This window comes from Maniola jurtina, chromosome 19 (assembly GCF_905333055.1).
Source record: "Maniola jurtina chromosome 19, ilManJurt1.1, whole genome shotgun sequence".
NCBI classification, from domain to species: domain Eukaryota; kingdom Metazoa; phylum Arthropoda; class Insecta; order Lepidoptera; family Nymphalidae; genus Maniola; species Maniola jurtina.
The window spans coordinates 12,611,597-12,639,593 of NC_060047.1; the positions used below are offsets into that span (position 1 = coordinate 12,611,597).

Below are 27,997 nucleotides of genomic sequence, written 5' to 3' on the forward strand. Positions count from 1 at the left end.
TTATTTGTTATGCAAGATTGCAAAGCTGAGCGAGTGCTTGTATTTACATAATACCAGACAAAGGATTCTAAGAATTTAATAGAATCAAAATAATTCACCAAACTAAATACAATCTTGAGCATACTCAATTTCTGAAAATAAAAATTTTGGACAAATTTTTTCTTAGTGTATTAATAGTCAGGATTTTCATTATGTGATTAATGGAAGGTGTTACGACCCCGAGCAATGAAGATTAATCATAGGAATCTGAATATTTCCGAATGTGAATCGTTTTCATACAAAACGTACATTCCACTGATGCTAAAGCATATTTTATACAGCGACATAATTGAATACACTTTTTTACATTTATTGCCATGTTTGAGCTTTCTCTTAATAGAAATTAAAATTAAAAACTTGAGTAGATTTAACATTAATATATATGGGTTATAATGAGCATATCGCGTGACATGAAATCCCGTGAATTTGCACTACCTATTTCGATCACATGATAATAATATAACGTACTTGTGACCGAATTTCGGCCACAGTTTAGTCTCAACGGAAACTATACTCTATCCACGGAAAGAATTTAGTAAAGGGCTCTCTCTGTTATGCAATCCCATACAAATGACAGAGACAAAAATTAGGCGTTAACCTTTTTAGTCACTAACTTATATATTTATGTCCCTATCATTGTATGGGATTACGTAACGCCCTACACTTACTAACTTCTTTCCGTGGATAGAGTATAGCCAAAACTACCCAGAGGGTATTATAGTGCATAAGTATAAATTAACTATACTGTATTTATATTGGCTAGTCTTCAAGTTTTTAACTGATAATCCATTTGATATTTTGAAGTATATTAGTCACTATTGTATTTATAAATGAATATTTTGATATTAATCCTAAAAGGTTTTTAATGTGTGACTTATGGTGGTTATTACAATTGTATGTGTGTAAACAATTGCAAATAGATTGACTAGTTTTAAAATTTAAATTAGATTGCCATATTAGAATTTTTCCGAAATTTCTCTTTATATTATAATTATTATAGCTTAATAATTTGTAGCTGCTATTAATATATCTTTTGCAAGTGTTAAACATACACTCAAAAACAAAAAGACGTAAACAAGGCAATATCTGTTTTATTCTATGACAGTTTCTAAGTACTTTCAAACTCAATGACATCACATTACTAAACGAATTTTGCATTCTGTGGCACTTATCATTGCTTCTTTTAATTATTTTTCTAAAGTTTATGTTATGTGGCAAAAATAAACATATTTCTGTATTCTTTATGCTTCTATATATTCTGTGACACATAATTTCAATACTAGGCAAGGGTGAACAACACAATTTCTTTACGCTTCTATGACACACTTCACTGACATTTGCTGAGTCACAACACTTTGCTATACCATACACATAGCACACACATATGGATATATAGAACTGCGGGTGGAAACACTTTGATTCACAACACTTGAACAAGCCACAGTGGCACAATGTGCCATAATAGCACGGATATATACCACAGTGGCACGGGACTGAGCCGCAGTGGCACGTTGATATGATGTTATTCCACGGTGATGTGCACGTTTTGCTTAAGTGACCAGACATGTTGCAGCAATGGCAAAGTGTGCTATATAGACATAATATGACACCTCGGCATCCACATGTGCAACAGTAATCCGATGTTACATCATTGCGGCCCACGGTTGTATCACTCAGCCACGGATGTATGTGGCGATTACCCTGGGATGTACCCACGGTGTGTGTTGTGGTGCCACGCGGGTGCGGAGCGTGCGGGCGGCATCACAAGTGCTTGTGTTTTCCGTTGGCGTTGGGCGTGGAAGGCCCCATGGCTCGCTCGGCGGCCGCGGCTGCCGCGTGCTCCATGCCTTTCTCTATACCAGCTTGGTACACTGGTTTCATTACCTGTAATATTAAAATATCCTATACTTTAAAAGACCAATTCTTGTGTATGTATAAATATGTAATTGGTTTCCCTTCAATTAAATTTGAATTGAAAGGATTGATTGTTATCAACTGAGTACTGAGTTTCTTGCTGGTTCTTGGTAGGAAATCAGTACTTGTGAATGTTTATTCGAATAAAAAATATTCTAAGAAATCATTAGCAGATTTGAAAGTAATAATACTATGTAGATTTAAAAGTAGTAAATAAGTTGGTACGTACGGGCGTGGCAGATCGCCCACGAGACGGACAGAACGAGTGAGGGCTGCGATGGACGTCCCGTTACATGAATGCACAAAGAAGGCAACCATCAGTGAAGAATGGAGACGCATCACGACCGCTTTGTAAAGAGCGTAACAACAGAGAAGAAGAAGAGTAAGTAACTCACGTTTTCCCATAACCAGCTCGCCGACTCGTCTATAGTGACGCCTAGTTCTCTCATCTCCCCGCTGTATCTGTAAATAAATGAAAAAACAACATGTCACAAATTTATTTAAAATCAAATAAAAGTATGCATATTATTGCACAATTGAAGATTATTTAATTATAAAAGAACCAAACAATGCGCGAGACTTTTGAACATAGCATAATGTAAATCGAATCTTTGAAAAGAGCAATCGCCGAGTTTCTTGCTGGTTCTTCTCGGTAGGAAAGGCATTTCAATTCAGTGGTAGATGAATTTTAAGATTCAAAAGTACATATAATAGTTTATTCAAATAAAAATACGTCTAGTCTATCCTAAGACAGTATTTTCGATGAAAGCTCTCAGTCGGCTCGATTTCTTCCGACATCTTCAACAATTATCGTCATATTCAACAAATTAACAAAAAGCAATATTGATCTATATGTATAAACCTCTTCTCTTGAATCACTCTATCTATTGATGAAAGCCGCATTAAAATCCGTTGCGTAGTTTAAAAGATCTAGGCGTAAAGACGGCGGTAAGCGACTTTGTTTATACTATGTACAGATAACAAACATTTGCGAAGCAATAAACATGACGCCTAGCATCTCTCGTTGTCTTGTTGTCACGACAGTTAGGAAACTTCTAACAAAACATCGAGGCTTTGACGTCGCTGGCAGGCGTTAAATGTTAGTGTATTTGACGCAGATAGTACTAAAGTAGCTTTATGTTTCTATGATTTCACGTCACCATAACCTAATCTTTGACATATCGTCAATTCAGGATCAAATCGAGAGGGAATCACTCTAGTTCACTCTGGTCTTGTGCTCACCTGATGTATGCCCAAAGTGCTAGCGTGAGAAGCGCTACGCCCATGGTGAGGTTGCAGAGGTTGGCCAGGGGGTACAATCCCACCAGGCCGAGGATCCCGCTCAGTACGTAGAAAACAAGCGCGATCGCGAACAACACGGACGGTGTGCGCGCAGCTTTGAATATGTTCTTACTCTCGTTGTGCGCCCGGAATTGTAGGAACTGGTCTTCTAGGTCCTGTGAGAGGGAAGGTTTAATTTTATGTTAGATTATACCGATGAATTCGTTCACGTGGATAAAGCAGGTTTCTTAAAAATCCCGTGAAAATTGTTTGAATTTCCAGGTTAATAAGTAGCCTATGTTGCAGCGTGATTGAAGGACAAAACTACAAACGCAGTCGCATAGCTCAGTCAACCTTCAGATGATTACTGGCTATTCCTCTTTCTTGACGACCATTTGGTCACAAAAACCGTCTTTAAGTTTATGAGCAATTTTCAAAATGTTTTATTTTTTAGGGTGCTCCAGAAAGTGTTGTACCTGTATAAGTTGCTCGCAGTAGGCGCGGCTGAAGTCGTCGCCGCCCATCTTGCGCTTGGCTCGGAAGGCATGCAGCGCCTTGTCGCGTATACGAGCATGCTCAGCCTCCAGCAGCTGAACTTGCAGGTAGGGCCGCGCTCCTCCGCAGATCTCCTCCATCAGCGTTGTGTACACTTCCCGCGCTTCTGCTACTGCTGTCAGATTGTTGGCTTCGGCCGTTGCCTGGGAATAAATGTACTTCACTATAGTCAACAGAATTGGAAAATAATAGGACATCTTTGGTTTCTATACTGCATCATATCGGAACGCTAAATCGCTTGGCGGCACGACTCTGCCGGTAGGGTGGTAACTAGCCACAGCCGAAGCTTCCCATAAGACCAGACCAGGATTTAGAAATTTTAAAATGCCAAACCCTGCCAGGAACCAACCCCAAGTTTATAGAACAAGTGTGGCCGGGCAATGGGCAACTTATGTTAAGATTACAGACCGACACTCCAATTTTATTTATTAGTATAGATAAGCAAGATACTCGTATATAGATCAAGAAGAAGATATCGTCGAAGTGCCATAAATTATGTTAAGTGTAAGAAAACACTAAAAGAAAAAACATTTTTTGGCAATGGATTTTTGTTCTTTTTGTAGTTACTTCCATTTATTATTAAGAGCTTTTCTGGTATCAGGAACTTAATTAGGGATAAAACGTTGTCGAAAGAAGCGTGGGAGTCCCAAAAAGAGACCTAGGTTCAGCAGTGAACGTCTATCGTTTGGTAATGATGATGATGAAGCAACTCACCACAAGCATACTTTTAGGTTCAGGTAATTCGTTTCCTCTGTAAATGTTCATGTAGCTCTTGAAGTAGTGCAGCAGTTCCTTGGAGCGAACCCGCTGCCCGTTGATCTGCTTCGGCATTAGGTTGTGTGGTGCCAACAACATCGGTACCAACTGCTGAAGAGATCGCTTGAACTCCGGCTCAATATCTACAGGTAGAATGTATAAATTGAGGTGCTGGCAAACAATATACATATAACTATTTTTTAATAAATCTTCGATTTCCAAGATGTTTATTCTATTGAAATTATAAATAACAAAAACTTTTTGTGATTTAAGATTAAACCACTCATGTGATAATGAAAATTGTAAAATTTATTTTTTATTGACAGATGATAACTTAAAAATTACTATTGGAATAGTATTGTACAAGGTACTGAGTTGACTTTACGGTACTAAATAGTTATAATTTTTGGTGTACCGCAAGGTCTTCTGCTAGGCCCTTAGTTTTTCTTAAATTATGTGCGGTTAATTAAACGGTAAGATAGAATTTACAAGTAAGCACAAAATCAGGTTTTGATTACGCATCTATTTTTCATAAAAAGTATCGATTTCCTGCAAGTAAAGAAACACAATGAAAGTGTGAAAAATTAAGAAGAATAAAATCTGACCACTCACCATTAAGTCGTCCGTCGAAGTCGGGGCTAGTGGCAACTTTGAGTCCAGGGTGTGGCATGAGGAAGCACGCTATTTCCGCGAAGCATGATGTGATGTGTTTGCGGAGCGATTGTAACTCTGGGTGCTGTTTATCGGATACCTACAACAAAAAAAGTGTTAATAAGGTTAATGGTCCAAATATTAACCTACATAAACCTAGCCTTGGTCTATTGAACTTTATGAATCAGTAGTTCATATTTTATGATGTGTATAATGAATACTGCTGAGTTTTGTTTTTAGATTGAAAGTGAAGATTTAGATTAATTGTTAAAAAAACCTGTAAAGTAGAATTTTTTTCTCATAGCAAATTTAAGGTTTTTTTTTAATATGGAAACAGTAAAATGACAAAAATATTCATAGATATTTAAGATTTAATTTTTAGACTAGACTAGAGAAGATGTTATTAACAGTAGCTTAGATTGATAAAAGATACATAATATCAGTATGTATCGATGCAGGTTCGAATCTTGCCGATTTCGAAATATTTAGTACTTAAAACATTATTTCCAAATATAATTATATTATGAATTCATATTATGAAGTTAAACTTACTTTTAGTCTCCTCTGTAAGATGGTCTGCCCACCCTGCGCGCCATAAGGCGCTTCGTAAGGAAAACTCCAGTCTCGGACCACAAACTGTAGCCTTTGGAAAGGGGTCCTCCCACCATCTTCTAACGCTAAGCGACCGTATTCTGTAAATAACTGTAAGACAAAATTGTACATTAGACTAGATAATTAGATTTTGAATGACAGGCCTAAATGTGTTGTTATGAATCCATTTAAAATGGTCCTTGCGGAAAATAGCACTAGATTTAGAAGTATCAATTTAGTTTAGTTTGTGCACAGCAATCATTTTATTAGGATATCTAAGATTTGGAGTGAAGCAAGGCAGTGTGTTAAGATCCTCTACTATACCTATTTTACATTAATGATTTTGCAACTAAATAAGTTGTAAAGGCAGCACATCAGCAGAATATAATTCATACGAAAATAAATTAAAAAGCAGAAGTGTTTAATCTAGAATTGATATGAATTAATCTCAAGAAAGATAAACACTTATGCTGATGGTAACTCGTAAGGTTGCGATATTTAAAAAAGTTTTCTATATTTGCTATTTCCAAAAATGATAAGCTTTGATTTGATTAAAATGAAAACAAAAACATAGTGAAATCCACCACGATTGTACCTAATTATATTTCAAAGGTCAATAAAATATTACAACTGACAAGATTTATTTATTTTTATTAGAATGATTTTATTATCATTATTAGACAAGACAACGTACCTGTAAGTGTTGCAGATCGTCTTCCTGTATGTTCTGAGAGAGGTTGTATATCTGAACAGATGACAACATAGTTGACAACGCGAAAACCGTCGCACAGTCGCGAACCGTCGACTCGCTATCGAACGCGCCTTGTGTATCCAACAGGATTATTGCTACCTAGAGATGGGAAACAATTTAGAATCACAAAATTGGAATAAATAATACTATTGAAAGATTTGACGAAAGAAAAATCCTAACTCAGCGAAATAATGGAAGAAATAAATATTGAGAGTACCAGGGTAGAGTAGACATTTGAACGATTTGGAAAAATTAATACGAGGTAGAGCGATGAAGAGATTAAATTATTGATAATAATATATATAAGTTACGAGTTTTAAATGATGAACGGCGAGTTTCTTGCTGGTTATTCTAAGTAGGAAAGGTATTTCGAACCAGTAGTAGATAAATAAATAAATAAATAAATCTTTATTATCTGAACATAACATTAGATGCATAAAAATTTGTTGTAATAAAAAAAAAAACTTGTGCCATAATATGTCAAGACTACCTTCGGTTCAGAAAACAGATTCTACTGAGAAGAGCCGGTCCGAAACAGCAGTTGCACTGATGATTATATATTACCTTCTCTCCATCCTCGAGCGTGGCCTTGAAGATCTCGGACCACATGAGGATGCCGGTGGTGTCGCGCTCGGAGCCCCCGCGCCAACTGAACCCGACCAGCGGTTCGTCCTCGCTGCCCAGCCATTCGCCGCCGCCGCCGCCCGCGCCGTACTGCAATGCATACGTTGAGTCACCAAATTACAAACTACCCGCAGATTTTGTTATTTTTTAGTTTGGGAACTCCTTAGCTTTACAGAATAGTGTCCTACACCCACCTACAGGATGCAAGCTATGTCAGCACTCGACAAGATCGGTTGAGCAGCTTGAAAAGGTGGATGTGGCAGGTAGACAGATGCACAATTTCGCATTTAGATTAATATTATAAATATGTAAGTTACATGGATTGAGTATGAAGGGTATGTCCTTCTTGATGACGCCAACCACTAAGATCAGGCGCACCACTTAGGCTGAAATCTATAGAGCGTACTTTGACTTTGCTTAGACTTAAGTTTCAGTTAAAACGAGACAGATTTATGCCAGCTATGTAGCGCTGTCTCGTTTTAATAGTGTCTTAAGTCTGAGCAAAGTCAAAGTGCGCTCTATAATCTCGGCCTTAGTGAAGTAGGTTACAACAGTAGGTTCTCGAGCGCATCTTCGTCAAAAATCACATTGGCATGGCTATTCTTCTTCGAAAACTTCTTAATGCGCGCAATTAGATAAAGTGGAGATGGCAATAGCAATAAGACAAGAATTTAGATTTCACTAACCTTGTGGTGCATGTACCGAAGGAAGAAGTCCAGTAGAAAGGACTTGCCCTTCCGGAAGGCGCCGGCCACTGAGATGACCACCGCAGATCTGTCCTTGATGTCCTCCTGCAGCAGGAGTTCCTCGAGCGCATCTTCGTCGAGTATGAAGGAGTGGTCGGGGCCGGTGTTCACGATTTGCACGCCGCGGGGACCTGCCTTCGGCGCCGGCACCGGTTTTTCTGTTACTGTACAAGAAATTACTTCATTGTTATGTATCGTTCGTATCGTTGCGAGTCGCGACATTATAGTCGCGAGATTATCTGACGATAGTAGGACGGACTTGTCGCGATACTCTCGCCCGTGGAGGCGTCTAACCCTTAAGTTCGTCATGTCTGTCTGTTTACATGTGATATGTTTCTATTTTCTGTGACAAGCGCAATGTAAGTTCAATAACATATTTATCATGATTTAAGAAATATCAGCGGAGATCTAAGGTGATGATGTAATTTAATCCTTTGTGGTCGTTTTCACACGCTTCTGCATAATGAAATTGAAACTTCCTTACGCCACTGACAACTAGTCATTACATAATGTGTCTTATGACCTTTTAAATAAGGTATAATATCTTTATTATATCTTAAACGTAATCAGTGGCATGCAAGTCTGTATCATGTGTCTTTCTCGGCAACAGGTAGGAGTGGAAGGGTTTGATTTGGTCAAGTGATTTTTTTGTGCTACTATTTGAGATTGTACAATATAATTGGTGGTTATTTTTAAGTATTGAGAATAAGGAAACTAGAAACCGTACTTTATTTATGACTTGTGCAATTTTAATATTTTTCCCAAAATTCTTTCAAATAATAGTTAGGTACCTAAATCTAATGGTTTCTTATCTGACCTATAGTTACCTACAGCAACATGATATCGATGTATACCTACAAAGGTTCAAAGAGGTCGCTCACAGACTTTAGTCTACTGAAAATATGGCCTCACGTTACATAGACCCACTGGTATGTCATTAAAATACATTCCAAACAGCTCAAGTACGTACCTACATACGTACGGTTTATCGCAAGAACTTGTTAACGATTCTTATTGTTAACGCTAACGTGTTTAAACCCTGCTCTCCACAGCATAGAGCTGACTGAGTCAAGCTAAGCTGGCAAATTAAACATTTGATTTCATTTAATTATACGTTTTGTAGTGAATGGGATCTCAATCCAACACGTATCTATTTTAAACATTTAACTGTGTACTACAATATAAAGCTAAAAGCAGATGCCCGCGGCTTCGTCCTCGTGGATTTAGGTTGTCGAAAATCCTGTGAGAACTCTTTGATTTTCCGAGATAAAAAGTAGCCTAAGTCACTCTGCAGGTCTTTTGCTATACCCATGCAAAACATCACGCCAATCCGCTTCCCCGTTACAGCGTGATTGAAAAACAAACCAACAAACAAACACACCCTCGCATTTGTAATATGGGTAGGCGATGAATTTTTGTTTCGCACTGTTATCGCTTCGCTTACTACAATCACCGTGCCTATATCAAATCAAATATGGATGCGAACTTTCGCCAGTGATAATGTTATTCACCCACATTCGTCGCGACTCGTCTCCGCAGAAACAAGAATAAATAGAAACTGACCCGGAATGTGCACATCCCATCGTCTACTTGATTTACATCTCTCAAGCTCAACGATGAGCATCAATCAATCAATCAGCCTGTTTGCGTCCACAGCTGCACATAAGCTTTCCCTAAAACGATTCACCACACGGTCAGGCATTTTCTTCATCCACCCACTGGTCAGTTCAATGGGTTGGAGGTCGTCCTACACTGCGCAGATACGCAGTTTCCATTAAAGCGGGGTGATTTGCTAACTCAGTGTCTAACACTGAATGATAGCCACCGGGCTCATTTTTTAATCCATTGAAGGTTTTCAACGAACAGAGAAGCAGCAATGTATAACCTACCAACCTCAGTGGCTATCATTCATTGTTAGACACTGAGTTAGCGAAACACCCCGCAGAACAGTGTCTGCCCTAGCCATTGGTTCTGGGATAGACATGGCCCATGGCATGGCATGGCCTGCCTAGTGCCCATAGCCACTTCAGCTTGCTAATTCATTGAGCTATGTTGATCACTTTTATTCTCTTACGGATGTTATCCCTCCGAGAGGCACCTAACTTAGCCCGCTCCATAGCAGTGACTTTGAACTTGTGGACAAAGCCAACTGTCAATGTCCATGTTTCATCGCCAGGTAGCGCACACTCGTTAAAGACTTTTGTTTTTAGGCTTTGGGGCATCGACGGTGAGCTAAGTGGCCTGCAATGCAAGTCACGAAGTAAATATGATTTAATCTGTGATTAATTGCTACGTACAATTTAATTTACTGACTACCGCTTGGCTGCAATCTGATGCAATGCAAATGATGCAATCTGCTAGCAAGTGAGCAGCCTAAGATGGAGGGCGTACGTCTAGAAGTTACCTATTCACTCCTGACTTGAAGTTACTTATATTAAAAGTGGAAGGGAAAACCGATGCCATATCCTAGCGGTTCGGATTAGAGACGAGGAAGCAAATAGCTTCGTATGTAACGTATCCGAGGAATCGAAACTAGACGGGCTTACGGCAACCAAATACGTGAGTATAGCCGTAGGCACTTATTCAGCAAGACATCAGTCAAGCGCGAGCTAGTCATTGATGAAAAGGAAATACAAACAGTACCTATGTTTCCAACGGCTTCGAAATAGACGCGAAGGTCGGGACGTGCGTTGCGCGCTATTATGGCGCGCGATAACACTCAATATTGATACAAACGTGATATAAACCATGTCTATCTATATTACTGAAATTAAAACCTACGTTCAGAACGTGCTCAGTAGTGGGCCGGTGACGGGTTGATCATGATGATGATGATGATGATGATGACGAATAAAACAAAACAGACAGACAGAGAAAGCGTACGTGATATTAAAAAATCAAGCAATGTTTTTCATTATTATGAATGTTATCATGCTAGAGATCTAGGCAATTTTTTTTCAATAGAATTGCGGCGAAGAACTAGAAGACGCTGGCAAGAAGCAAGTAGCGGAAGCCGGTAAAACGGAGAATTTAAATACTATACTCTATCCACGGAGAGAGGTAAGTATAGGGCTCTCTCTGTTACGTAATCCCATACAAATGACAAAGACAAAAAATCAGTGGGCGTTAATCATTTTGAGTTCCGTTTGTGATTGGTTGGTGACTCAAAAAGGTTAACGCCCACTAAGTTTTTTGTCTTTGTAATTTATATGGGATAACGTATAAGAAAGCCCTATACTAACTTTTCTCCGTGGATAGAGTATAGGTAAAGATTACAAATGACAAAGACAAAAAATCAATGGGCGTTAATCATTTTGAGTTCCGTTTGTGATTGGTTGGTGACTCAAAAAGGTTAACGCCCACTAAGTTTTTTGTCTTTGTAATTTATATGGGATAACGTATAAGAAAGCCCTATACTAACTTTTCTCCGTGGATAGAGTATAGGTAAAGATTACAAATGACAAAGACAAAAAATCAATGGGCGTTAATCATTTTGAGTTCCGTTTGTGATTGGTTGGTGACTCAAAAAGGTTAACGCCCACTAAGTTTTTTGTCTTTGTAATTTATATGGGATAACGTATAAGAAAGCCCTATACTAACTTTTCTCCGTGGATAGAGTATAGGTAAAGATAGACACACGCAGAATTTGAACACTAGACAAGACAACTTACAATCTTTGCTCTTGCATGAAATTTCCCACCACTTCATCGCCTAAAATCAAAATTCAATACCTAATTATATTATAAGTATAGATTACCTACTAGCGACCCGCCCCGGCTTCGCACAGGTGGACACTACCACGAAAAATTCTATCTATTTTCCGGGATAAAATATAGCCTATACGGATTCGGAAGAATCCCTCTAAGTAATGGTAAAAGAAATTTTGAAATCGGTCCAGTAGTTTTTGAGCCTATTCAATACAAACATACAAAAATACAAAGGTTTCCTCTTTATAATATTAGTATAGAGCGTTTATGACTAGTCTATACTATAGACTAATCATAAACGCTCCTCAACCGTTGAGCCTCGGTAGCTCAACGGTTGAGGAGCGGACTGAATTCCGAAAGATCGGCGATTCAAACCCCACCCGTTGCACTATTGCCGTACCCACTCCTGGCATGATTAGCACGGCTAATATATTATTAACCACAAAATAGATAAATAAGATTATTTATACCGTGTTATTAATTTAGGCGCAAGGACTAAAAATATATTTTGTATTTCTTTAGCGACTATTTAGCCAACATCCCACCAAAAATATATACCTGCATTCATTTCTTTTTAACAGACTTCATTTTAACTGGGAAGGTTATTTCCATAAATCTTTAACAAGATGCCAAAGATCTTAGAAATGAAATGAAAAATAACTAATTATGCACTAGCCCAAATTATGGCTAGTTATCTAAATAAGTCAAGATTGTACTACCGGTTTGATAGCAAATTCTACTGAGAAGATGCGTTAAAACTCGTTATTGTTAGATCGAGGTTATTATACATAGATACATTCGATGACTTTCTCATTGATAAAGATACACGGAAGCGGAGGTACCTAAGTCTTAACTTTTGTCATAATCATAGTCTTTAAAGCAGGCTTTCATGATATGTATGAATTTTCTATGGTGTCTACTTGTTTGAAAGGAACATACAATAATTGTCTCTGCACAATTAGTGTTACTATTAGATGACTAGACTAGGACGGCTCATTGATAATTTCTTCGATTCTTAAGACCATTTGCAGCCTTACATTATGACGAAAAGTGACGCAAGTGTAAAGTTAGAAGTTAGTAAAAGCTACTTAGCTGCTTAACAATTTAAACACCTATAGCCCAGCAGATAAGATTCAAATTAGCTTACACGAGAATTGTACGAATTGTGAGCAATTGTATATCAATCATAGACTGTTCAACACTTGAAACTAATTTGTACCATTCAAAGCAAGGTATTTTGACATTTATGCCTCATAAAACAAGATGCATATTTGTATGAATACATTGGTGTGGTTGTGGCACGTGTGAATTCTCCCTTACTCTCGCGAACAAAATCAAAAGCTTCTCAATAGAATAGAATCATGCAACAAGGTCGTAGGAATCACTGTGAGGCTTTATGTAACCCGCGTAATGGTTTCTAAACAAATAACTGGCACAGTGGGCCACAGTAGGCGAAATTATGATAAATGTATGTAATTGCATCATATCACGGATATACATAGGTTACTTCAAAGACGTATTTAATATCAGACGTCATAATATAATTAGACCTCAATAGCATATTATTATAATATATTCTGTGTCAACACTTGAATGTTTACCTAAGTATCGTTAATAGCATTTATTTATAAGAAAAATATGAGATAGTTCCGGTTAGATCATAATAAAAACCGGCCAAGTGCGAGTCTGACTCGCGCACTGAGAGGGTTCAGCACTCTGTATTTTTTCGACATTTTGCACGATAAATCCTACTATTCGATCGATTCTAGATCAACGGAAAGTTAGGTTTTGATTCCTTTTTCTTGACAGACAGACAGACAACGAAGTGATCCTATAAGGGTTTTTTCCTTTTGGGGTACGTACCCTAAAAATTATATCACTTTCTTTCGGTCACTCGACATTTAGGTCAATTCGAAAGGCTTCCAAACACCTGTTGCTTTTATATCCTGCTATAATCACCACAATGTATGATGTATCATTATTCATTATACCTACTCTGGCTTCCCTCCAGCCCAGGTTATTGACACTAACACATAGTATTTGGGAGTCAGCCAGGGTTTCTCGTAATGTGTTTTTCTATATTGACTAGGTACATCAATTCGTTAGGATGTCTAGAATTATCTATGAATAGTTTTCAGCTTGATGGAATGTATAAATCGGCTGTTGCGCGAACGTCGTCAGAGTTACCCAAAATATGCTTTGACCGTCGATCATGCGTTTCTAGGACGGACGTCAGGGCAATTTCCTATTTACTTAATCATCATCCCATATTCAAACGAATAAACTATTTCATTTCATCATTTCTTTGACGAGCAAGCGCGCTCCATCTTAGGCTGCATCATCATGCATGCTAGTCTGTAAATTAAAAAAGAAATATTGGTACATAGATAACTTGTATCCCGCATACATAGGCTACTTTTTATCCGGGTGACGCGCGTAAACCCTAACCGGTTACGCGCACATCTACGCTTTACGCAAGCGGTGTGCCATGTTTCATACAGTTCCATACATTACCACACAATGGTACGCGCTACGCTTACGCAACGCTTACGCAGCCTGTGTGAACGAGCTATTAATTTGTGTCCATAAAAGTCAAATTGTTAAGGCGGCAGAAAAAATACTTGGATACTATCCAAAGTGGCGTCTAGTTTGTCTTCCCGCATTTTTCTCGCGCCTAATTTGAAATAGAATTCGGGGAATTTTGAATACGGAGCGAAGCCGATAACCTTATCATAGATATTTCCAATACAGATAAGGAAATTCGGTTAAACGCAGATTAAATACTGGGTTAATGTGAGTTAACTGAAATCCGAGATCTATGCACAAGTAGGTCAGTAGCCAGCACTCAATATACTTGTAAACGGAAGGGCGAAAGAAGTTTGGATAATTGCTACTTTCCATACTTATGGCTTCCATAAGCCATGATGTAGTAGAAATTAGTCATGATTGCCAGCTACCTAATCAATTTTCGATCTTGATAAAAAACTATCTGGAGGGATTTTTACGTGAATTTAAAACAGAGGAAGAAAGAAGTTACCAAGTTTTTTTTTCGATTTCTTTTAAAACCATATCAACATACGATGAAGTTTGGTTTAAATTAAATCAAGATTTTTTTAACTTAACGCGATTTTTAATTTTATAGTTTTTTTACCTAATGATGCAGTTTTGACTTTCGTTTAATAAATTTCAGATTGTACATAATATTTTAATTCAAACGTACATCACCTTTGTTACGTAAGAGCATTTGTAATAATTTTTTTTAATTCTAAATATCAGCTTGAATGTTTTGCAGACGTGTGGTCAGAAAAAACCTGTACACTCGAAGGTCTGCCAGCTAAAGAACAAAAAATGACCGCAAGGTATCGATGTAGCTAACGTATGTATCGAGTTCGTTATGTACCTACGTGTGGAAAAAATCATGTCCCAGGTTTGAATTCAGATTATATGTAGAGATAGAGATTGTCCTTCTCTTTTGCAGGCTTCCAATTTGATGCGAAATTCGAGGTGGATGCAGAATGTAGGTTTAAAGTACCTTTGTACCTTACATATATACTTTGTTCTTTGTATTATGTAAGTGTCAATGTTTAATTACTTTAAGAATTATAACTTTAAATAATTGAGTGTATTATGTCGACGGCACTAAGGTGGTACAGAAAAACTTAACTGAGTTTATGTTTACACCAAATTGCAAAAACCTTGTAAATATGCTTTATTAACAAATAAATAAATTAAAAAAAATATATATCTCCGAGTTTTATTTTTCATTTGCGTAATTCTTTTTCCATTATTTTGTGCCATTTTTTTATTCCTTTTTCAATTTGTGTAGATCCCCGCAAAGTTTGATCGGGTAAACAGTCGTAAAACGTGTGTATGAAATTAGAAATTAAATTAATTATTTTGTATGGGGATACATGAAAAAGGCCCCTGCTTTTTTACCGTAGCATGTGGGGTATCATTGTTTAGAGCTCATCGAGTACAGTACAAATGTATTTTTTTAACCTAAAAAAACAAGGAAATGGGAGACCGCCAAAGGGTCATTTTTAGACCATTCTTGTGACGAAGGCTAACTAGTTAGGAATATGAAATTTCGGTATATCATGTACCATGTACTTGTATTTGAACAACAAATACTGAAAACAACGATTTATAAAATAGTTTGTAAGCTGTGACCAAAACAAACGAACATTTTTTGGGTCTTTCATACACGGTTTGTTGCGATGTCCTAGCTCGGGGAAAAAAATATTTAATACGTCCAAAATATGTTCTTAATAATTATGTACGGAACCCTAAAAGAGCGAGAAAAATCCTTTAAGGGGCAAGCGACAAGTCTGCCCGCGAAATTCTAATTTTATTTGGTTTTTCGCAATTTATAAACTAATACGACAAAGTAGGCTTACGACATTCTAATTGCGACAATGGCAGTATCATTTCCACGTTTTTATATAAAAATCTTTACTTGATAATGTACAGTTTAAGAAATTAGCTCTAGTAAATCGACTAATTTGTGAGTTACAGTCGATACTAGATCTAATTAACCGACTTCCAAAAAAGGAGGAGGTTCTCAATTCGTCGGGATCTTTTTTTTATGTATGTTCCCCGATTACTCAAAGACCCCTGGACCGATTTGGAAATTTTTTTTTTGTTTGAAAGGGTATACTGTGCAGGTGGTCCCATATAAATTTGGTGAAGATCTGATGAATATCTTCGGAGATGGAGAACAGAACTCCTCAATGGATAAGAGCAAATTGCTCGCGATCAGTGTAATAGCTTAGTAAACAGTAGGGTTTTAACTGGGCATAGCATATTATAGTACAGTGGGGCCACTAAAAATTGTGAAATAAAAAATTTTCAAAAGAAAAATAAAACCGACTTCAAAAACCAAAAACACTAAAAAGTAGAAAATAATTTTTGTTTAGCTACACATGTAATGTACCTAGGTATGAAGTCGGGCGAGCTTCACTCTTGGATTTCTAATTTTGTTTTGATATGCTCGCTCGACTTCATACCTAGGTACATTACATGTGTAGCTAAACAAAAATTATTTTCTACTTTTTAGTGTTTTTGGTTTTTGAAGTCGGTTTTATTTTTTCTTAAACTGGACCCTTTCAAGTAAGGATTTTTATATAAATAGGTGGGGGTGATACTGTTATTGTCGCAAATAGAATGCCATAAGCCTACTTTGTAGTATTAGTTTACAAATTGCGAAAAACCAAATAAAATTAGAATTTCGCGGGGAGACCCGTCATCCCTACCTTAAAAGAATATTTTAACTTGCTTATCAAAGTACCATAAGCATAACCAATACAAATTGGAAGGGATACATAGAAAACTGGTAATGCATGTAAATATGTAGTTAGTTGTAAGTAACCGGCGGATACGCGTCCGTTAGGTCGACCTCTGAGACGTTACACATACCACTTTGTGTGTCGTCGGTTAGCGATAGAAAGCCATTGCTTTAACTCGATATAAATAATTTGTATAATTATATATTATTATATATAATTATACAAACTATTATTTACTATATTGTTTGTATAATTATATAATTGTATATAAGTACTTATGCTTATAATGTGATGTGCTGATAAAAACCGGCCAAGTGCGAGCCGGGACTTGTTCTTTTAAGGCCCCGTACATAATTATGAACATCATACTTTGGGTGTATGAAATATTTCTTATCCGAGCTAGAACATCGCAATAAACCGTGAAAGAAAACCCAAAAAATGTTCGTTTGTTTTGGTCACAGCTTATACACCATTTTATTAATCGTCTATAGTCTATACTACATATTACTCTGTCCGTCCGTCCGTCTCTCTGTCAGCGGGCTGTATCTTGTGTAGCATTTCTTGCAGTAGAGATCTTTTAATCAGTTTCTTGTAATTTTCACATAATGTGTATTTTTATTGCCGCTATAACAAAAAATTATAATAATTTAATTAAAAAAAAGTGTTATTTCTTCTTCGATGGTACGGAACCCTTAATGCGCGAATCAGATTAGCACTAGACCGAATTTTATTATGTAAACGTTGCGTACGAATGACGATACAAAACAATGATAGCTATTATCGCAGCATCTATCATTACTTTCGTAATACAGAAGCAGCGATACTCAGCGCCTCTCGTTTTATCTCGCGGGTCACTGTTTCTTATTATCGCGACCGCTGTCAGATCGCCTACAGACATACGGTACCTACTTTATCTATACAGACCTGTGGTTCGATTACGTTAAAATGATAGCTACATTGTAACGATCGCAATCAGCTCTGATTGGTTGATGCTCGCCCACTATTGCCTGTTTGTATTGTTGTTGCAACAAGACTACCATAAATCTAGCCAATAAAAATTTCGATTGTAATAATGATTGCTGCAGGTTTTCCGGAATCGACCTGCTGGCTTTCTCCAACTGACTATTCGTTCTTCTAACTTTTTAAATCATCATCATCATCATTGATTAATGAATATAATATTATGATCATATTCATTAACAACCCATCGCGAGCTCACTACCGGGTAAATTCCAAATTCCTCTCAGAATGAGAAGAATTTGGTCATTGTCAACCGCCCTGGCCAAGCAGTGGTAGCCTAGTGGTTTCGACGTTGGCCTACAGATCGGGGTTCGATCCCCCAGCATGCACCTAAGGTTCGGATTTATGTGCGTATGAAATGGTCATTGCGGTTTGTCATGCTTATTCTAAAGTCCCAACCTATTGTTTGTATAGTAGGCGACCGGTCGAGATGGCAATCGAGGTATGAGGCGGGGAGACGCCCCGCACACCCGCACGTCACCCGCGCTATCCCACACCGGATTATGCAGTTGTACGGGGCGTCCTCACCTCGATTGCCATCTCGACTCATATCGTACTAAAGATACTTAACCCTACTTCAAGAACATGGTAGCCAGTTAAAACGATGTTAAACAGTTAATGGACTATACTAAGGCACAGTTTGATTTGATATTAAGGTAATTGCTATTTGACAAATCGCAAAAATGCTGTACTTTGAAGTAAATTGTTTATTTTTCTAAAGCATTAACAGCTATTAAATACATGCAATTAAAAACTTCAGTTTGTGAAGATTATAAGGGCCTCTTTTTATTTAGTATACATTATCCCAATAAAAAAAAAAACCAAGTTGAAAACATTGCTGTTCGCAACTTGTTCTGTAAAAGTTTTCTTTAACATCTTGATACTTTGAAGCCAACCTCCAGAAAATGATATGTTTAGGTTTAGCAATCAATTTTAACTGTTAGTTTTATACTAAATGTTTTTCGTTTCTTAAATAATCTAAAACTAACCAAAAAACTTCCTGTGCTATTTATTTTCTTGCAGGCGCTGTATGGAATTCAGTGTCCACTGGACTGTCATGGCGGAAGGACTGTGCGCGTCATTTCGTCGCAAAATATTATTTAAAATGAATTTAAGCTTATTATTTTTGAATGAAAGTTGTGTTTATAATCGTTGAAAAATAAAATAGGGATTTTTTCATTTCTAAATGAAGCCTGCTTATATACTAAATTTTATTCTAAAGTTACGGTTTTACCAGGTAAATACTCGGAGGTTGTCATAGATTATGATGACAGATAGTAAGTGTTCTAAATAGGTATTATACCTATGTTAGGAGATAGCGCGCCTCGTTCCGGGTGCCGTGTTCCGAAATGGATTTCGTAGTAGTGCAAGTTTGGTGCAAGCCCCACATGACGGAGGGGTATGCGTCAGGCATTTCCTGTGTACAAAAAAAAGACCTATATTTCGGATCCATATTTCATCACTGACAATATGCACTATTCAAAGACTGTTCTTCAAGCATTGAGGAATTTTGGACAGAGACATCTCGAAGGTTCCCGAAGGCTGCCTGAGTTAGATTTGTCGGCTAGCTAGCTTTTTTCGAAATTGGACTTACTTAGCTGGATTGTGTGTTAGAGCTTTCTTATGAGATATTATATGTACATAATATAACCATGGGTCTCATAAGAAAGCTCAGATTCATGCTGCGGGCAATGGGGAGAGCCTAAAGGTTGGAACGCCATTTCGGCGGCCGTGTTTCCTGCCATATATACCTTAGATACCTGCAAGCCAAGAGTGAATAGGCATCTTCTAGGTAAGCGTGCTCCAACTTGGACCTCATCATTGCTTTCTTTAAAGCATGATTGTCGTCAAGCGCAAGCGCAAAGATTCAGGCGGCGCAAACCCGTAGCATGTGGAAGACCCTATTAAAGACCTATGTTCACTGTGGACGTCTGTCGGTTGATGTTGATGATTATGTCTTTAGTGCAAGTAGTTCAGTAGTTTCAGAGTTTATCGATAACAAACAAACAAACCTTTCCTCTTCATAATATATGTAGTTATTAGCGCAAACTTGGAAAAAAATCTCGTGGACACTCTTTGATTTTCCGAGATAAATGTCATTTTACCTGACAGCCCTAATCAATTTTATCACTGATATTAATAACTAATTCATAACCGTTAAACCTAAGTGTCAAAATCTCGTTTTTCTAGTCGAGTTCCGTAGGCTCTTTGAACCCACTGCATTATTATCCCAAGAAAACCTACCATTAGATGTAGGAATAATGGAAAGAGGTCACAACCCTCAGCAATAAAGAATACGATGCGGAGAGAGATGTCACTCTCAAGGTCTTTAAATGTATCCATGCAAAAAACCACGTCGACTGGTTGCTCCGTTGCAGCGTGATTGAATATTAAACCAACAAACACACTTTCGCATTTGAAATATGGCCAGTGATTATAAGAAACAGTTTAAATCTCTCTCTGCTCTCTGAGAGACGTTAGGCAAAGTGAACACGAATTATGACACTTCTGTGTTCTTATACAAGCTTAGGTCTCTCAATTTTGTCAATTAATGTCAAATTTCTTTCTCAGATCAAAACCTAGTAAGTGGTTTAAATTCAAAAGAAGTTTAGGCCGTAGTTCTTTCTGGTCCAATGCGGAATGGCATACTTCACACACCTTTGAGAACATGGAAAACTTGCAGGTATGCAGGTTTCCTCACGATGTTTTCCTTCGCCGTTAAAGCAAGTGATATTAAATTGCTTAAAACGCACATAACTGAAAAGTTAGTAGTGCGTGATTCCGGGATCGAACCCCCGACCTTCGATTAGGAGGCGGACGTTCTAACCAATTCTAGGTTAACGGGAAATACCCTATCGGTTTTCTTGACAGACACGACAGACGGACAGAAAGACAGACAACAAAGTGATCCTATAAGGGTCCCGTGTTTCCTTTTGAGATATGGAACCCTAAAAACATTATGTAAGTATGCAAAGTATTTCCCTTGCAAACCATATTTAACAGTTGACATGTAGAGGTCATTGACTTTTCCTATCTTACTTTTAAGTTTTAATGCATTATTAAGTATTTACTGTTTTGACATGGTATTTAGATAATGGGTGATATTTATTTTATTTAATCTAATTCCTTTTAAAAACTTAGTAAGGCGCATTAATCTATAAAAACCTAGCCAGTTCAAAGACTTACTATGTTTTAAAATGGTCAAAGCGACTTACTAGCTTTTAATTTTACTTTAATGTGGGTGTCCTTACAATACAACGGGACATACTATGAAAGTTAGGCTTATGACATAAAACGATTTTCGGAAAAATGACATTTACTTTGTTTTGATATGGGGCGGTCGATATAATTAGGTACTAGGGTAAAGGCTCGAGTAAATGAACAGATTGGACGTTTTTACATGTATTAAGAGCTGGAATAAAAAACCGGCTGATATACCTTTTTTAAATATTTTCTTACAAATTCTTACACTTTTTTCAATTTCAATTTCAAAACCGTGTTCCGTTCAAACCGTTCAAAAGTGCGTGTGCGTGCGTCCATGTGTGTGTGTGAGTGTGTTGTATGTTTGTACGAGTGTTTGTGAGTGTGGTATTGCGTTGTATAACCACATGAGTAGCGAACAGAGTCAAAGCTTCATACAAGCGCGCTACGATAGGTACACTACTACAAGCTTGAGGCGCGTGTGTGCGTGAGCACAGGCGCTACGTCGCGTACGGAGAGAAATCGGTTTATACCGGCTCGGCCTGTGCTCAAGTTCAGGGGCTGCAGTACACGTCGCGCGTCGTGTTTTCATTTAATTTAATGTTAATGATAATAATTTAAATAGTGTTTAAAATCTATTTTCTTGAACTGTCATAGATTTTGTTCAAAATCAATATCTGAGGATCCCTAGGATCACAAAACAGGAAATTGTTACCAAAATTTAAAAAAGTCGACGCCATTTTGAAATTCTTTGTTAATTGACCGATTTCGTTCAAAATCGATATTTAGAGCTCCCTGGGATCACGAAATAAGAAACTGTTACCAAAATTTAAAAAGTCGACGCCATTTTGAAATTCTTTGTTAATTGACCGATTTCGTTCAAAATCGATATTTAGAGCTCCCTGGGGATCACAAAATAAGAAACTGTTACCAAAATTTAAAAAAGTCGACGCCATTTTGAAATTCTTTGTTAATTGACCGATTTCGTTCAAAATCGATATTTAGAGCTCCCTGGGATCACAAAATAAGAAACTGTTACCAAAATTTAAAAAAGTCGACGCCATTTTGAAATTCTTCGTTAATTGACCGATTTCGTTCAAAATCGATATTTAGAGCTCCCTGGGATCACAAAATAAGAAACTGTTACCAAAATTTAAAAAAGTCGACGCCATTTTGAAATTATTTGTTAATTGACCGATTTCGTTCAAAATCGATATTTAGAGCTCCCTGGGATCACGAAATAAGAAACTGTTACCAAAATTTAAAAAGTCGACGCCATTTTGAAATTCTTTGTTAATTGACCGATTTCGTTCAAAATCGATATTTAGAGCTCCCTGGGGATCACAAAATAAGAAACTGTTACCAAAATTTAAAAAAGTCGACGCCATTTTGAAATTCTTTGTTAATTGACCGATTTCGTTCAAAATCGATATTTAGAGCTCCCTGGGATCACAAAATAAGAAACTGTTACCAAAATTTAAAAAAGTCGACGCCATTTTGAAATTCTTCGTTAATTGACCGATTTCGTTCAAAATCGATATTTAGAGCTCCCTGGGATCACGAAATAAGAAACTGTTACCAAAATTTAAAAAAGTCGACGCCATTTTGAAATTCTTTGTTAATTGACCGATTTCGTTCAAAATCGATATTTAGAGCTCCCTGGGATCACGAAATAAGAAACTGTTACCAAAATTTAAAAAAGTCGACGCCATTTTGAAATTCTTTGTTAATTGACCGATTTCGTTCAAAATCGATATTTAGAGCTCCCTGCAATCACAAAATAAGAAACTGTTACCAAAATTTAAAAAAGTCGACGCTATTTTGAAATTCTTTGTTAATTGACCGATTTCGTTCAAAATCGATATTTAGAGCTCCCTGGGATCACAAAATAAGAAACTGTTACCAAAATTTAAAAAGTCGACGCCATTTTGAAATTCTTTGTTAATTGACCGATTTCGTTCAAAATCGATATTTAGAGCTCCCTGGGATCACAAAATAAGAAACTGTTACCAAAATTTAAAAAAGTTGGCACCATTTATAATTCTTTCTAAATTGACTGATTTCGTTCAAAATCGATATTTAGATCTATTGATCGATATTTAAAGATCGATATTTAAACTAGGCAATAACAACAAAAACAAACTTTACCATCTTGTTGAACAAATAACTATTGTTAATTAAATTGTATCCTCCAGTGCCAACCCTACCAAAATAGTTATAAAATTTGCTCGCTTCTTAGAAGCTTTGCCTCTGTTTGCTACTCTGTGGTATAACACCATGTTAGTAAATCTTAGTATATTTTTAACCGACTTTAAAAAAAGGAAGAGGTTCTGAATTCGTCGGTATCTTTTTTTTTATGTATGTTCCCCGATTACTCAAAGACGCCTGGACTGATTTGGATTTTTTTTTTTGTTTGATAGGGTATACTTTGCAAGTGGTCCCATATAAATTTGGTAAAGATCTGATGAATATCTTTGAAGATGGAGAACAGAACTCCTCAATGGATAAGAGCAAATTCAATTTTTTTTTAATGTATGTTCACCGATTGCTCAAAGACGCCTGGACCGATTTGGAAATTATTTTTTTTTGAAAAGCTAGGTATACTTTGCAGGTGGTCCCATATAAATTTGATGAAGTTCTGATGAATATCTTCTGAGATGGAGAACAGAACTCCTCAATGGATAAGAGCAAATTGCTCGCGATCAGTGTAATTGCTTAGTAAACAGTAGGGTTTTAGCTGGGCATGGCATATTATTATAGTACAGTGGGGCCACTAAAAATTTTGAAATAAAAAATTTTCAAAACAAAAATAAAACCGACTTCAAAAACCACAATAACTTAAATTATTTTTTACTTTTTAGTGTTTGTGATTTTGAAATCGGTTTTATTTTTCTTTTGAATTTTTTTTATATTTATTCTGGTATTCTTCTTTCTTGGATATGGATCCCTCTTGGGTATCCTCATTTCTCTCTGTCTTTGGTACTATCAAGCTAATTTTCTCTCGCGATTTGCACAATAGCATTAGACCAACGTAAAATCGATACAATATGACCATTTGCATTTCAGTTTTAGGGCATGTCTCAAGGTGTCTGTAGGCTTTGTCTTTTTTCTTATGTCTTCAATTCTCACTTTGAATATTTTTTGCTTAATTTATGCAACTTGCCATCGCCCTTTAGCAAGTTACTATTTCTTTTTATATTCTTTGTCTGGACCCATGTTTGGCTGGCATAGGTAAGGCATGGCAGGATGCATGTATCTATAACGGATCTTTTAAGATGTACTGGGTAAGCTCCTTTCATTCTTTCCTTTTGTGCCCAGTAAAACAAGCATACTCGGGCTACTTTGAGAACCCATTAGCAGCTAACAGCAAGGCCTGGACTCCAATTTTTATATGTGGAAGCTGTATTTCCTCGTTGCGTTTATGAGCAAATAAGAATAGTTAACTACTTTTACTAAAAAAAAATTTTATTATTTGGCGCGAACCATCTAAACACCATGATGATTATTATTTCTGCGTTGTGAATATTACCAGAAGAAACAGCAAAAAAATTGTTCCAAGCGGCTCTATTGTAACTTGCAGTCTGCAATTTGAACGATTCTGACTTCTGGTGATAAATCTGTACCTCAGCCCCAACCCAGTACCTCTAATCTACCATTTCAAGAACTTTCAGAAGGTAGTGACGATGTAATGACGTTTTTACATCTCAACTTAGACCATTCAATCAAAATTATTTGGATCACTTAATGAGAGATCTTAGATTGTCTAAAAAGCATCAGAACATGTGGCTTCTCGGCTCAAAGGAACAAATCTGATAACATCAGACACTTGTGTTACGGTATATTATTCTCACTACTCTTAACACATTCAGTAGCTGATGTTGCACTTCCAGCGACTTGGATGCAACAAGGGCGTTAAGTTTCATTTTCTCTGTAGTCATTTGGACTGTTTTCCAGAAAATTTAGGTGACTTTCAAACTAAGATAACTATACCAAAGGGGATAATATCATATGAAAGGGCTCTATTATACATTCTAAAACAGGTTTTATTTATTATTATTAAAAAAGAGTTTTTGTAAATATGTAATGTAATTAGTAAAAGAGTTTTTGATTTATCGCGCAAAATGTAGAAAAAAATATACAATAAGTCAAAAACTGAAAATCTGACAATTTTTTTTGAATTCCAAGCCGAAAATATACTTAAGAATTTATTAATAGGAATCGAGAGTTTATGCACTAGATAGAGTTCGTTCATTCACTGAAATTTCCAGTTCATTTACTGGCAATTTATCCTTTTGTTAAATAAAATAATTTATAATAATTAATACCACGCATTTTATTTGATTTTTTGATATACTGTGTACAGATACACAAAAAAATAAAAATTATATATAGAACAATTCTCATATATCTTAATTTTAGGTGAAAGTCAGGGTAATCCTTATTCGTTCATGTACTGGATCTTTTACCCTCCTACGTCAAAATACTAAAAGTCCGCGTAAATTTCGCAGATTGAAATGTCTGCTTGATTAATTGTCAATAGAGGGTCATGACATGTCAAAATTGCTAGTTTGAAGGTGAAATCGTCTAAGTCATTCGAGATGGTTTTCCTCTTAATTAAAGTCAAAAGAGGTAATATAGATTGTTAGCTTGAGGCTGGCTTATGCCAATTATATCAAACTTCCTTAGTCAATCTCATATTGAATTAAAATAATGACTGTTTTTGTTATAACTCAAATGGCACTAAGATTGTTGTTTTTGTACAGGTGAGCACACTTCTTGAGTGTTCTAAAATTTTGACCATGACAATATACTTAAGTCCATAATTGGATAAATGACAATTTAACTGTTCCTTGGGCCATTTACTTTCCTAAAGAAGCTTGAAGAATCACTATACCTGTTTTCTCTACACACCCAAACTTGAAGTCAATTTAGAAAGTATTTAATTTTAGGTCTATCATAGTTACAACTACATTCTTAAAAATTAAATGAATGAATATTTATATAAGACCTAATTAGTGTCTAGTCTATGACCAGACTATTTCTACAAGTTGAAAATATAAAGTTTTATGGTTTGATATATTTTAAGATTAAATAGGTATGATGATTTATAATTTTTAATACTTTTTTCTTGCAGAAAACAGGAGCATGATAAAATTAAGTTTTCTTCTTTTCTTCTCTATGGCTCTTTGTACTGAGGTTTAAATGTAAGTCAATGTCAAGAGAGTTGGGAGTACTAAAACAATCACTATTAAATACAAGCTTTTGCAAGGTCCCATACCTTTGCCTTGTCCCAAGTTGCAAGGTAATATCACAAGACCTTTCAAGATGATTGATTGTTAATAATATGTAATATTGTATTTCATCTAATAAAATATAGCCTTTAAGAAACTTGATATTGGGTTCATAAAATGTAAGAATTTGACAAGTTTACATTCAAGAAAATTTTACAGGATGGTGAAAAAAACTGATACTACAATTGTATTTGTAGGATCTTGAGTATAGAAATAATCCATATGTTTAATAACACACTTTTTGAGGCTATTTTTACCGCACTTTAAGTCCTTTTACATAGAAAATAATAAGAGATCATGTTGATCAAGAAACTATGATTTAAAAATATATGTTTGAGTTAAAAGAGGACTAGTCCAGTTCTGTTTGCTAGCTCTACATTCAATAGTCACAGTTTATGCAAATTATTATGCATATAATTCAAATCTTCACCATAAGGTGCATTTATAATATAATAAGCACTTGAAGTAAGTAAAACATACTGATTTGCCATTATAAACTACATAAGTAAGTAAATATCTTTTAATATGAATAGCTTGTTTAGGATCACACTTTTTTGCCTTACAAGTCAAAACATATTTTCTACAATGTTTTAATTTATTGGAAGTCAGAATGATTTTAAGTACCTATATTTACATACAATTAAGACTAAATAGTTTGTAGATCTATAGAAAAAATAATATGTAAAGTAATGGATGAAAACCAACCATTGTTCTGATGAGTTTTTCAAGAAAGTGAACTTTACGGGTAGTGTAATAAATAATAATTATATAAGTGATGTGTCTTTAAGTTTATTTAATTATTCAAGTATTGACTTTGAACTCTAACAGTATAGTCATCCGATGTGTGTGATACTGATTATGTATAATTAAAATTCCATTTAAATTTTAAAAATACCATTGTGTACGCTTTGTCTATGCTGTATGCTATTGTTTAATAATTAATTGTATGTAACAGATTGAAATCTTTTGTTGATGTTATCCTAAAGATTAGAATTGATTTTCAAATAAAAATTTATAAACAAAGAACGCGCGACGTTGAATTTGCGTGGATAAAGGTCTATAGTTGGAAAATACGTTTCTCAATGTGAAACTACGCGATATCAAAATCCGTTCACACATATCGTCTAAAATTACAACAAAAACATTCGTTACCTGATTCGAGTGTCCTGTCGATGCCCCCCGTCATTTTCGCTCCCGTGCCGCCAAAACGTCCCTCAACGCTTGATGCGGTGGGCACACTCGGTTCCTTGAGGGCCAGCACCGAGATCCAGGCAGCAAGTATAAAAAGAACCCATTTTTCAATGTCACAATAACACGAGGGTACCAACGACCAGCGCGCTACGCGACCGTCGTTCGCGCCACACTCATACGGAGCACGCGTGCTAAACAATAATATTTCAACAATTATTACCTTCTCCCTCATGGAAATTTAAATCCCGATGTTTATGTCCCTCGGTTTCAGCCATGACCAATTTTATTTATTTCGAGATCTGACTTGACTGAACATAGCGACATGCAATTTTTCCAACACGACGCAGATTGACAACTTGGCGTGCAATTCGCAAAAGCGTGTCAACGTCAACGT

The 27,997-nt window shown here is 36.4% G+C and overlaps 1 protein-coding gene across 5 annotated transcripts; it reads right to left on the reverse strand.

Moving 5' to 3' along the window:
• Positions 1-27,977, reverse strand: LOC123874946 (atlastin). Of its 5 annotated transcripts, none has more exons than XM_045920534.1 (12): positions 27,824-27,977; positions 27,565-27,658; positions 7,849-8,072; positions 7,103-7,252; positions 6,482-6,637; positions 5,749-5,898; positions 5,158-5,296; positions 4,504-4,688; positions 3,711-3,932; positions 3,196-3,410; positions 2,349-2,415; positions 1-1,910 (listed from the first exon to the last, which is right to left on the reverse strand). In XM_045920534.1, the coding sequence occupies exons 1-12, from the start codon at positions 27,833-27,835 to the stop codon at positions 1,893-1,895; spliced, it is 1,632 nt and encodes a 543-aa protein (XP_045776490.1). In that variant the 5' UTR covers positions 27,836-27,977; the 3' UTR covers positions 1-1,892. The 5 variants fall into 5 exon arrangements, with proteins under 5 accessions (XP_045776490.1, XP_045776486.1, XP_045776488.1 ...); XM_045920530.1 differs by having other exon boundaries at positions 1-1,923; XM_045920532.1 differs by lacking the exon at positions 27,565-27,658 and adding an exon at positions 11,580-11,619 and having other exon boundaries at positions 1-1,923; positions 27,824-27,976.
• Positions 27,978-27,997: the final 20 nt, after the last annotated feature.

Bases quoted from the DNA above. Each gene is read 5' to 3' on its own strand.
- LOC123874946 (XM_045920530.1), bottom strand. The intron at 5,899-6,481 runs GTACGTTGTCTT...TTTGTCTTACAG, and splicing joins ACGATCTGCAACACTTACAG to TTATTTACAGAATACGGTCG. The intron at 2,416-3,195 runs GTGAGCACAAGA...ATTTATTTACAG, and splicing joins GCACTTTGGGCATACATCAG to ATACAGCGGGGAGATGAGAG.